The sequence below is a fragment of the Echinops telfairi genome, unplaced genomic scaffold (assembly GCF_000313985.2).
Source record: "Echinops telfairi isolate 266 unplaced genomic scaffold, ASM31398v2 ScPeMD7_31;HRSCAF=116, whole genome shotgun sequence".
NCBI lineage: Eukaryota > Metazoa > Chordata > Mammalia > Afrosoricida > Tenrecidae > Echinops > Echinops telfairi.
In genome coordinates this window covers 53,816,250-53,828,824 of record NW_022103928.1, presented here as the reverse complement: position 1 = coordinate 53,828,824, position 12,575 = coordinate 53,816,250, and the positions used below count along the sequence as shown (strand labels likewise).

Here is a 12,575-nt window from a genome sequence, read left to right as displayed (position 1 = left end):
ACAGTAGACACCAACCATGATTATTCCTTTCTTAAACATCCATAAGCACTGCAATTATAACACATTCAGAAAACACACGATGCGGTAATACATAGTAACGTAGGTAGACTTTGGCTTGATGAAGAGACCAGCCACATTATACAGCAAATAATCTCGAAGGTGACTTTGAACCCTTTTAAGGAATTGATAGAAGCCAGAAGATGGGCTCTCCACATCCCTTCCTCTCCTCTTTTGCAGAATTTAGGAGAGGTCTGAATGAATGTCGTTCACACTAAGCTATCTGTCAAGACGCGAACTGGTTTCAACCCTAAGGCAGCATAATGGGGTTGGTGTGCTTCATAGCCACCGTGCGCGTTGTACCCCTGACCTCACGCCATTAGTGACACAGGTCAACCAACCAGAGATGGCGGGGGGAACCCTTTTTCGAAGGTGCTACTTTCTGCCAAGTCACTGACTCTTGCAATCAGGATTGATTACAAACACCCAATTAAGAGGCATTTGGAACCTGAACTGAACACTAATCTTGTCTCTTGTTCTTAATTATCAGCCTTAGATGAATACTACAATTGTGGTTAATTACGTTGATTTCTTTAGCCTCCTTTGCAAGCGCATGCATGTGTGCACATATGTGTTTGTGTATGTGCTGCTGCGCCTGAATGTCAGCATGTATGGAGGTATCAGGTTTCATGCAGGAAGAAAGGAGCTGAGAATACGCCTGCTGGCTAAAGGCGTAGGTCTCTCTTGGATCCGTTTTTAAGTGCCTGCTCCCAGAGTGAATCTGCTTAGAAACACCATGCACATGTTGATTCCATTTGATAAGATTTCAACAAACTTTCTCCTTCACTTTCTCATCAAGGTTGTCTTAAAGGAAAAAATTACCAAAATGCCAAACCCACCACGACTCTGAAACACTCCAAAGGCATTACGATCAAATGTGATTGCTTCTAGCAAGAACTAATCAAGAAGATTAATTTTATTCAACACATGGGTTTCTGTTCAAATTAAATCAGTGGTAATGGAAACAAAACAAAGCGAAAATAATAGACAATGATCTGCCTGAGCACATGACGCTACAGGTGGAAGTGACAACACTGGCCAACGGTTTGTCCTTCCCCACCCAATCATGTTTGCTTGTTTGCTTGCAATCAAATGGAGCTTGGTGGCAGTTCTCCCCTCATGGCTTCTATGGGGAGTTCGCCACAGAGCAAAGCCAGAAATGGGAAAAAACTGGACCGAAAAAGCCAAGGGAGAAACCCTGGGTTCGCCTGACACCGAAAACGGGCACCAGATTGCAAAGTTGTTTACTTTAACATAGCTGCATCATATGCAACAAATACAAACTAGTTCCATAGGAGCTACTGGAAAACATTTTTTAATACTCCAGTGACATATCTGAATCGGACAGGAGCAGGAGGCATTGTTGTTTATTCCTATTTCCCATCTAAAGCATCTCACTGGCTCCATTCAAAGGCTAATACATATAGACTGTTAACACTAGAGTAGGCTAGCATTAGATGATATTGGAACTAGAAGTGTGGAATCACATCATCAGGACAGGAGGAGGGTGAGGTAATTGATAAAGGGTGTAAGGGGGCTTTCATGAAGCTGGGAAATATTTGCTTCTTGAGTAGTTGTGTGAATGTGTTTACCTTACAACATGTCACCAAACCCTATTCTTGTAGTTTGTGTGTTTAACTAGATATACCTTATTTTTCAGTAAGATGTATCCATTTCTAAATTTCATTTAGAAACTAAAGACACATTTTGACTTAAAATATCTACCGTTTTCCATAAACCAAGGGGATTTTTTGGGGATGGTTGATTTGGTCCAAATAATGCTCTAAACACAAGACGAAGGCCCTTGAGTGTCACAAATGGTTAATACACTGGGCTGCGGACAGAAAGGTTGGAGGAGGATCCATTCAGAGATTCCTTGGACAAAAGACCTGGTGATCCACTGCCCAAAGTCAGCCACGACACAACCAACGAGCAGGGAGCCGCTCTGGCACGCACTGGTCACCATGAGTTAGGAGCGACTCAAAGGCCACTCAAGGGTGCTGAATGCTCAACAAGACTTTCCACTCGAGTACGACAAGGGAAGCACTCACCTCGGGCACAGAACCCACGATGGTAATGATGTGACCATCTTTCAAGAAGGTTCAACATAGTCTTGGAGACACCCACAACCAAACGTGTCCGCCTCAAATAGCCAAGAAACCACTAAGTGGCCCTTCTGGAGTTAATTTTACAGGAACAATCTGATGTGAGAAATGAAGCCGTTTGTCTTCTATGAAAATCAATGACATTAGTAGTGCTTCAAAGTTGATATGAATTCAGGCCATCTGGAAAGTGTTTGTGGTTTAGTTAAACAGCACCACCACCCCCCACCCCCCCCACCCCACCCCCCGCCACCACCAAAAAATAACAAAACCCAAAAAACAAACAAAACTGGAATTTAATTTCTATTTAATTATTATGACCCCGTGATTCAGCTTCATTGGCTATTACAAGACTGAGACCTTCCACTAAATACCTTTAATTGGGGGGAAAACTACATCCATTGTCGGTTACACGATGATGTGTCTACAAATCTCAAGCAGACTGGACAGAACTCTACCTTGCCAGCCTAGGGTCTCAGGTAGGTCCCGCACTGGACTCTTGTCAAATCAGATCCTGAAGACCACTACTGTACTTTCTCCCTCCCACCCTACTACCACCTTTTAAGACTCCTTTTTCTGGAGCTTCACAATCATTTTTTTTTCTCATGTTTTTAACCCAATGTCTGTGAAATCTTTATTGCTCCCCAGATGATGACATGTGATCTGAATGTAACCACACACCTCTGCGCTCAGCAGTATTTGTCACAAACCATTATAAATTATCATGCTGATAGTGTGCATTGCTGGGAACCCGGAACAGTCCCATAAATTCTAACTACTGTATCAATGACATTCTTGTTTATTGTACAGATATAAAGTTTTATGAGTTTTGAGATGTCTGCCTTCCCACTGCAAGTAGCTGGAGGGGCGCAAGAACCAGGGAACTCAACGCAAATCCTTGAAAACGCTCACAGTGTGTGCTGAACATGGCTCCGGAGAAGCACGCAGTGGGTCGCCTTTCTCGCTTTCATTTCTTCTACTAACTGGGTTTTGACACTTGCCAAGGGATTCTGATGGTGGTAAAGGGAAAATTCACCATTCCTCCCACACCCTCAGAACTGTCTTCTCCTCTTAGAGCATCCTCTAGCCCTCCCATCTGTATCACACGGCACTAAAAGCACAGCATGCATCTGGCCAGAAATCATAGCCTCGTGCTAGTACAGATGCTCTACTGCTCTGCTGAGTGATGTAGAGCCCCCTTTGTTCAGTACAATCACCGAGGGGTAAGATACTTTTGGTGCCTATCTGTCATGAAGGCTTGCTCAGTGGTGGAATAAGCACACTACACACTGAGGCATTTTAAGAAAAATATCAGGCACAATTCACGCATGTATTTTCCCCAAGGAAACACTTTCCCTACCCTGTAATTCAAACCCACCTCCAACCTCCCTGCCTTCAGGTGGATTCTGACCCATCGCGACCGGGTAGGACAGGGCAGAACCACCAGGGTGGGATTCTGAGACTGTAACTGGTACAGGCGTTGAAAGTTTCACTTTCCTGTCTTGGAACAGCTGGTGGTTTCAAAGTGCTGGCCTTGCGGTCAGCAGCCCAATGCAGGACCACAATGCCACGGGGCCCCTGCCTTTGCTAGCCACTGATAGATGCTGAAACGTAGCATCCATTCACATGCGAAGGCAAGATTGTGAACATGCTTGTAGATTGTTGAAGTTGTGCCGTAATTTTTAACCTATTTCTAAATAAGACACCATTAAAAAATATATTTCTTACCATAACTGACCGGTCTATTTAATACTCCCTATAAAAGAAATGACTTACTCAACCTGACTGATTGCTTCCCAATAAGCAAATGTACTAAGAAATTGATTTTTTTGAGCTTTCACATGATGAAAGTGGACTGTACATATGGAAATCACCAGCTGAATACTGACAGTTTTCAGAGAAACTGCAGGCAGGCTGCAGTATATGGGGATCCATATACTGAGTTTGAAATAGGTCCAGTTTCATATTTCCAAATTTTCTACCAATGAGCAGCTTGATAAAGATATCATAATCTTATGACGGCTCATTTTAAGGAGCGCTTCCAACTTTTTTCAGGACGCGCATACCCCAGAACGTCTCTGGCACCAGCTCAGCAAGGCGCCCTCGGAGCCAGTAGGGAGATCATCTAGCTGAACAGGGAGGGCATGACAGTAGATGTCTTAAGGCCAATCGTTTACTCCTAATTGTGATAACGGAAAGCTTGCCAATTTTCTGATTTGATACCATCTCAAATCCACTTTGGGCAATATCCTAACATAGATTAAAAAGAAACAAAACAAATCCCTATGTTTGGTTTGGGTTGGGTTGGCCACCACTACAGACCTTTGAAGTCTAGGAATTTGATTTTCAAAGAGTTTCTGATGTTTTCCATTTCCCTAGAGCAGTGGGTCTCAACCTTCCTAACGCTGCAGCCCTTTCATACAGTTCCTCATGTTGTGGTGACCCCCCCAACCACAAAATTATCTTCGTTGTTACTTCATCACTATCATTTTGCTACTGTTATGAATTAGGCAACCCCTGTGAAAGGGTTGGTCTAACCCCAAAGGGGTCGCCACCCACAGGTTGAGAACCACAGCCCTAGAGTTCCAGCCACCTCTAGATTTTAAAGCGCTGGATTCCCCTCACACCTTCAACAATCCAAAACCCACCACCTGGAGTCCCAGCCTCCTCCCAGTGACCCTCGAAGGCAGAACAGAGCTCCTCATGAGGGTTCCCAAGACTGTAAAGCTTTAGGGAACAGGCAGTCTTCTTTCCCCAGGAGCAGCTCATGAGTTTGAACCATGGAACTTCTGGCTCAGTCTATAGCACCACCTTCACCTTAACAGATGGAGGTAAGAATTGTACCTCATTTATCGCACATCAATTAGAACCTCTTACAGCAAAGCCTAAGAGTGGTCCTGCACATGGCCAGCAGCCTGGAGAGACAGTTACGTCAAGTCGAATGCTGCTTTTCCTCTATCTTTTTGCAATGTTACACAGATATCCTATAGTGGGAGTCCGAGCATGTTAAAAGACACACTCCACCAGCAAAACCTCCCTTTGATTTCCCCAGGTGACGACCCTTTCAAAACTGGGCAGGGGATGGCAGCTTCACTCAGAATAAATCCTCAGTTGCCAATGATTAAGAACTCATCTTACGTAGCATTATAAAACAAACAAACAAACGATCAACAAAAGCCTTGCTGTCATAATTATCCGGAGAAAAGGAGGCTTTCTACTCCTATAGAGGTAGAGTCTCACAACCCAAAGTGGTGTCCTGTCCTGTGCTATAGGGTTTCCATGAGTCAGAAATGACACGATGGTGTGAGTTTGGTTACAATTACAAAATCAATCTTCTTGGGCATATCAGTCTGCTTCTGATGTTTAGGATCCGGTTGATATCACTAAAACAGTCTCTTCCTATACATTGCAACATTTTTTCCCTGATAAACCTACAAACACACTGAACTGAAAAGATACTCTCTCAACCATCCCTCTTTCTCTTACCTCACACCGCTTTATGACAAACAGTTACTGTATTTGGGGCTTACTGTGTGCCAGAAACAGCTGTTAATGTTTTACATATATTAACTCATTCAATTGGTGTCCTCTTGTTGAACTTCTGTTCTGGTGGTATGTCAGAGCTGGCTTGTATCTACTCCCAAGAGACAACTATACTAATTTCTTCCCAGTTCCACGTACAGAGCGATCACCTTGGTAGTTTGGAATTGGCCATAGGGGGACCATTTACACCATGGAAATTGGCAAACAGTCCATGTCAGGATTTTACCCTCCCCCCAAGAGAGTCAGTTGGCACAGTTACCAAACCACCATGGTTGGTTAATAACTAGTACCTATTCTAGATTCTTTAACTGTTAGGTTACATACATGCGTGATCATAATTTACTGATTAGGTGATAATAAACATGACTTTATCGAAATCTAATAGTACCTTCTATTTTAGAATCATGCCATTCCTTAAAAATACTTCCCAGCAGTTTAGGCATTATCAATAAGTCAAAAATTAAAATCAAATAGAGTAAAGGTGAAAACAGGTCTCCAGGCTATGTGGGGGATTGACCCTGCGCACACCACCATACAGAATTCTGAGGGAGCAAATATACAATGACCCGCGCCCCCTTCCCCCGGCTTCTCTCAGTCACTGAGACACTCTATTAACAGCAGCGTCCACAGGTGATTAAAAAGTCAATCCAATGCCCTCAAGCATTTCTGAATCACAGAACCAAGATGACATCGAAATCGACTTAATGTTGTGGCGCTGTCACAGATACGGATCATTTGGAAATTGACCATCAGCAAGGCCCCTGGTGGCACAGAGGTTAAAGTGCTCAGCTGTGAACAGTGGTAAGATCAGGGATTCAAACCCACCCGCTGCTGGGTGGGAGAGAGATGCTGCTGTCGCTGTCTGCCACAGTCTCAGGATTACAGCCTTGGAAACCCTAGTGGGGGGTCGTCCAACTCTGCCCCGGGGGCTCCCCATGAGAGAGAATCCACTCTGTGACTTTGTGCTAGAAGTCACACTGATGAAGTGACCAGATGACCGCATTTCCCGACCAGGACACTGTTACCCCACAAAGGCAACAAGTTGCTGCGCACTTTCTACAGGTGGGGGTGTCAGCATAGGATTCTGTTCTTCCCCCAAAGGGTGATGGTTTTCATATGCAGAAAGGATATCTTTTATAATGACTGCATCTGCCTAATAATGTTTTTATCCAATGGGGGTAGGAGCCTACATGGATGGTGTCCAGTTATATCAAATGTACCCCTTTTAACACCTGTGGAAACACAGCCTTCCTCGAGAAACACTGTAAAATCGACATTCCGGTGGACCGTTTCCCTTTAATAAGGAGATGGCTATTGGGATCTGAACCCACCACACCATGCGTGCGATGGTGAGGATAAGATGGAGACGGGTCGGGGAGGGGGGGTGGTCAGCTTGGCGTCCGAGAAAGAAGAGCAGGCGTGGTGTGAACGACAGCTTTGGAAGGGGCAGCTCATTTTCCGTCACTGTGGAAAACGAAACCTCTGCACCGGTTCTTTGATGGAACGTGAGGCGATGGGACTTAGACTGTCCCTGGTCCTAGGGACCCTCACAGTCCGCTGGAGGTCCTCATGCGTCTGAGGTCATCTCCAACAGTGACAACACGAGAACAACTTCATAAGAAAGAAAATAAAAACCTGGCATCGTTTGATAATGAATCATTGAACAAGAGAGATAAGGTGACTGACGCAGATGGATTTTAAAAAACCAGCCTGGTACAGACTTGCCATTGTGTTCACTGTACATTAGAATCTAACTTTCAGAATTTTCCATAAAAGTCACAATCAATCGTCATATCTTCCATAAGCCTCTACCAATAATCACCATAAAAAACGAATCTGAACCACACCAATGTGCCTATATGCCTTACTTTTATTTAACGACCATTTGTGTGTTCTATGTAAAACTCCAGAAGACAGCTCGTAAATCATGGAAGGTGCCACAAATTTATTAAAAATAGTCCCCTGCTCCAGCTGTGGATAAGATATGTTAGTGGCCCACAGTCTTAATAAAAACGGAGGCAGGGTTTCTGGGCTGTTATCTTCCCAGGAAAGAAACAATAAATAAGCATCTCAGCCTTAACAAAAGAGTTCCCAAACCCTAAGTGTTAACAGGAAAAGGAGTATGAAAGATTACACATTTAAATATAATCTTCCTAGTTTGGGGAGCTCAGAAATCACTTAACATAATTTAATTTCCATACCATTGACATATGAGCTGCCCTAGACTGGAATCCCTCCTGGATCCATTTATACCCGCTGTTGTACATAGGCCTACCACCACTCCCCACCCCCATAGACATCTATGACCACTAGATGGTGCTGTGGTGCCCTGATCAAGTAAGGTCTCACTTACTTGCAGTCTCTGTCCTCCAAATCGAAGTGGGGGTTGAAGTTGATCATAATTCTCTGGTATTGGTCCGGAGCCTGAATCAGCCATTCACATTTTTCACTTGGGTGATAAGAGTAAGGATAGCCAGGAGATGTAAGATACCCAGGGTTTTCAATCTTTATAGTATCACCACATTTATCTGCAATAAAAAAATAACAATTTAGCAGATCTCTCTTTTATATCCAGGGAGGTAGTCTAGCTACACATAGAAATTGCCAGATATCAAATATCCCATCACTTCACTTCAAGGGAACTCCGAGAGGCCTCCCCACTGGCCCTTAAAGTGGCACAGACAAGAACTAATCTTTGATCTCTGAACATTTGCACAGGAAGCCTGGCCAACTAAGATATGAGAGGATGCCAGACCTTTGCCCCAACCTCAAAAGTTCCTTCCCAAGGAGAAGGTCCTCCAACATTAAAAACATTAAATCCCCTCAATTGATGTTAACATGGTCCCCAGGGAGCTTCTGCTAGACTTAATTATCCCCAAGAAGTGTAATCGCATTAAGGAGCAAGTTCTAAGTGGAAGGTGACTAAAAGATGCTGTTCGACCCCTTGTGTGGCTTTTTGATGATAAGCCTGGTCTATGTCATTGATCAGTGGGGATTGTCTTCGAAGCCCTCCATTGGCTTAAAGCCAAACCTTTTTGTTGTTGTTTTATCTGCCCATAAATCTAAGTGATTCTGAGTTATCTCTGCCCTTGGGATCCAGATCAACGGAGAACAAAGTATAGCTGGTGAAGCAGAAATAATTCTGCTTTACTTCTTTAAGTAAAGTTACTCAGGTTTGGAGACCAGATCAAAGCAGTGGGGCAGAAAGGAAAATAAATAGCCACACAGCATTGAAGGTAATTACCTCAGTGTTGTGTGGGGTGTGGGGCGGTTGGGTGGGAGTCACCGCAGTGAGGTCTGAGCATCACATGTGGGAAGGGACAGTCTCACTTTCCGGGCAAGGGGAGCTAACTAGTTTGGTGCCGTCCTTTCAAAGCACCCGAATGCTGAAGTCATTCATGGGGAGCCAAATAAACCAGTTGCCCAGGTAGCTTTATTGTTTGGCGTAGATTTTCATTGTCACTCTTTATGATGGATTTCAAACGGAGCGCCTCAGCTGGAAAGGATGCCACGGTTACTGAGTCTTAATTTGGATCAATAAAAATTCAGTGCGTAAACTCTGTAAGAGGAACAGGTATGCAAGCAGTGAAATATACAAGCCTATCAATCACAAAATTTCAGCAATGGTATATATAGATTTTAATATTGCATCTAATAGATTCCCTGTGGAAAGCGAATGGTGGTCTTTGCTCCCAGCATGAATTTCTAAATCTATAGAATTTTATTACAGGAAAACCAGGTCAAATGGAAATGAAAGATGAAGTACACATCAAAAATGCATAAGGCTCCATGCATTACAGAAATCAGTTCCCATAAATTAAAAAGAAGGTAATAGACACTATAGGGTGTTTTTCGCAATGGCTCGACATTTCTGTGCCTCTCCATCCGGGGAGGGGTGGTCTTCTACTGATTTCTTTTGGAGGAGCTTTGGATTTGCCAAGAAGATTTGCCAAGAAGAAATGATGTTGCAAGCAGAGTTCAGAATCTCAGCTAATGATCAAGTTGGCCTCCGTTCTGTGATTCTATTGAGGGGTGTGCATGATGTTCAATGTGCAGAGAACTTGGAAAGGGACCCTATCTCATTAAGTCCCCTCCAGCTCTGTACAAACATCATGGCAGAATCTGGCATCTGTTAGGGGAGTGAAATAAAACAGCACCTCTTGTAGGCACTCGACAGAGTCACTTCAGAAGACATTTAGGTGGACTCGGTACCACACCAGAGCCCTTTAATCTGTGACTTCTAAGAAAGTGACAGTGTAATAAGATAATGTGGACTGCTAGACTCCCAGGCTCTGTTAAATCTCTCTAACAGTTGATTAAGAAAGAGCAATTTCTAATGACTCTGGACCATTAGTCCTAAATAAGGTTAATGAATTAATTTAGCAGATACTGGTACTCGGAGGAGGTGGACATGGTCTTAAGAGGGCCGCTGAATTACAGCTGCTGAGTTACAGGGGCATTCACTGGTGCTGGTCACTCTAAACATAGCAATGTGGCTGGAGCCAGGGGAGCTCACTGAAGGACACTCAGGTTTACAGCATCCCCTACATTCCTCACAGACACATGGAAGCGCGCGCGCGCGCGCGCGCGCGCGCACACACACACACACACACACACACACATTTGTGGAATTTACAATCTAAAGTCTGAGCGATACGTATATGTGTATATATGTGTGTGTGTGTGTGTATATTTGAAATTCACTTTGTGAATTTGAGCACCTCCCCCACTGTTCTAACCCCAGGCGTTGGCCAGGGCAAAGCGTGGGCTCCTATAATCGCCCAGCCTACCCCGGGCAGTGCATGCTCTTTCAGGTGGGCCAGAATGTGATTTCATTCCCTGGCAGATAATGCAAAGATACCACCTCCAAACTCCGGTCCATTAATAAATTGAACTCCACATTCACAATCTTTCTCTCTGTGTGTTCAACTGCCAAGTCTGTCTTCTATCACACCGGTGGGGCGCTGTTGGAGGGGGTGGGGGGGTGGGGCGGGCGGATCTATAGCTCAAATCACAAAACCTCCAGCAAGCATATTCCAGAGATTAACTTCCATCATAAAGACGTGATTTAAATTCCTGTTGGTATCAACTCCTCCACTTGCAGTCTCTTATTAAAACAATATACCACCGAAAGAGGTGGCTGTTCTCTGCTTCTAATTCCTTTGATGGAAACCCAAGTCAGGCAAGAGTAAATATTTGATCATTAGCTAATAATAATTGCCAAAGACTTACTGTAAAGATAATTTCATACCCTTGCCTACACCCACTTTGCAATAGAAGCCAAGCGTGCCTACAGCCAGAGCAGATTCTAAAACACATGATTTGTTGATACCCCCCCTCCCCCGCGCTGTCTTTCATGGGCTTAACTGTGAGTGGTTTGAAAAGCAAAGTGCAAGCTGCAACTAGGCTGGGGACTTCCAGATATCCTGGTGTCTTACATGGTACATATCAGATTCCATAATTCACACTATGCAACTTCCATTCAAACTCCGGGCGGATTAGGGATAGACAAGTTACAAGGCTGGGGGCGGGAGGAGGGGGCGTCCATCCACCCACAAACCGCTATCTTTCGCAGGCACCCGCCATAGGAAATAGTTAGGGGTAGCTGCAAGAGAACCAGGAAATTCTCCCGGTAAACTGTTCATTAACTTTTAACTGCCATCAGATTTTTGAAAGGGAGGCTCATCTAATTGCCTTGGGGAGGAAACATTATTAAGATAATTGGCGTGCTGATCGGGGAAGGTAGGCAGCGCCTGCTCCCAATCAAGATCGGAAAGCCCCCGCAACCATAGGACTTCAGGTGGGAGCCAGAGGGCTTGAAAGCCTGTGGCCAGCAACCTAGGTTCCATGTCGCCATTTCTCCACCTGGGTAAAAGTTTCCTTGCCCCAGCCCCGGGGCGGTGGAGGCGGACGGCTCTTCCCCGCGCTCAGCCCAGTAGCTCCGCGTGGGTCCGCTCGGTTTGCTGGGGTGGAAGGCTGTGCCCGAAGGCTGTGTCCGCCGAGTCGCCCGCAGCCCGGGAGCCCCGGGCACCGCGCTGTCAGACGCGCCTCCGCCTGTCACTTACCGTTGCGAAACGCGCTGGCCAGGGCGAGGGCCACGGCGAGCGCGGCGCTGAGCAGCGGCCGTCCCCTCTCCATTCTCCCTGCTCCGGAGCCCCGGGCAGAAGCCGGCGAAGGAGGTCGTGGAGGCAAAAGCGAGCCCAGAGAGTAATCTGAAAAATCCCCAGCGCTCCCAGTCCGCCCGGAGCTGCAAGATCCTCCCGCCGGTCCTGGAGAAAGGAAAGCCGCCAGGCCGTCAGTGCCTTGATCCCCGAGCAACGCTTCTCTTTTTGTGTCTCAAGTCGCCTGCATCCTGTCCTTTAGCTCCGGCTTCCTCTGCCTTTTCCCACACTTGTTCCTCTTCCAGAAGCCACTGCCCCAGCCATGTCTCAGGAAAAAAAAAAAAAAGCGGGGGTTGGGAGGGGGAGGAGTGAGGTAGGGAAACACACACCCGAGCCAATTTCCAGAAAGGGAAAAAAAAAAATCCAGATTGTCTCCGGACCCGTCGGAGCCGGGGAGCTGGCGCCCAGGGGAGGTCCGGGGTGTCTGCGAGCAGGAGAGGAGCGAGCAATGAAAAGATGAGCAGGAGACGAGAGAGGAGTTTCACCAACTGCACCCTCGTCTCCCCCTCCCCCTCCTTCCGTCCTCCCCCTCCCCTCCTGGAGCCCTTCCCTCGCTTCCTCCCTCCCCTCTCTGCGCACGAGCTCGCCAGTAATTGCCTGACAGGAGACGGGGAGGAACTCGGGTGCCCTCCCTGCGCTTTCCTCGGCCGTCTGTCCGTCTGTCTCTCGGAGGCCCTGCAGGGAGCTTCCCCAAAGGAGAGCGCTGTGGGTC

General features: G+C 45.9%; 1 protein-coding gene across 4 annotated transcripts in view; it reads right to left on the bottom strand.

The window, feature by feature from the left end:
• NRP1 (neuropilin 1) overlaps positions 1-12,294 on the bottom strand; it is a 168,233-nt gene extending 155,939 nt beyond the window's left edge. For 3 of the 4 annotated variants that reach the window (XM_004702290.2, XM_004702293.2, XM_004702291.2), the window contains exons 1-2: positions 11,768-12,294; positions 8,056-8,230 (exon numbers count right to left, since the gene is read on the bottom strand). In XM_004702290.2, the coding sequence (XP_004702347.1) occupies positions 8,056-8,230; positions 11,768-11,840 (248 nt within the window). In that variant the 5' untranslated portion in view covers positions 11,841-12,294. The remainder of the gene's footprint in view (positions 1-8,055; positions 8,231-11,767) is intronic. The other variant, XM_045289804.1, reaches the window with a different exon arrangement.
• Between the last annotated feature and the right edge of the window lie 281 nt (positions 12,295-12,575).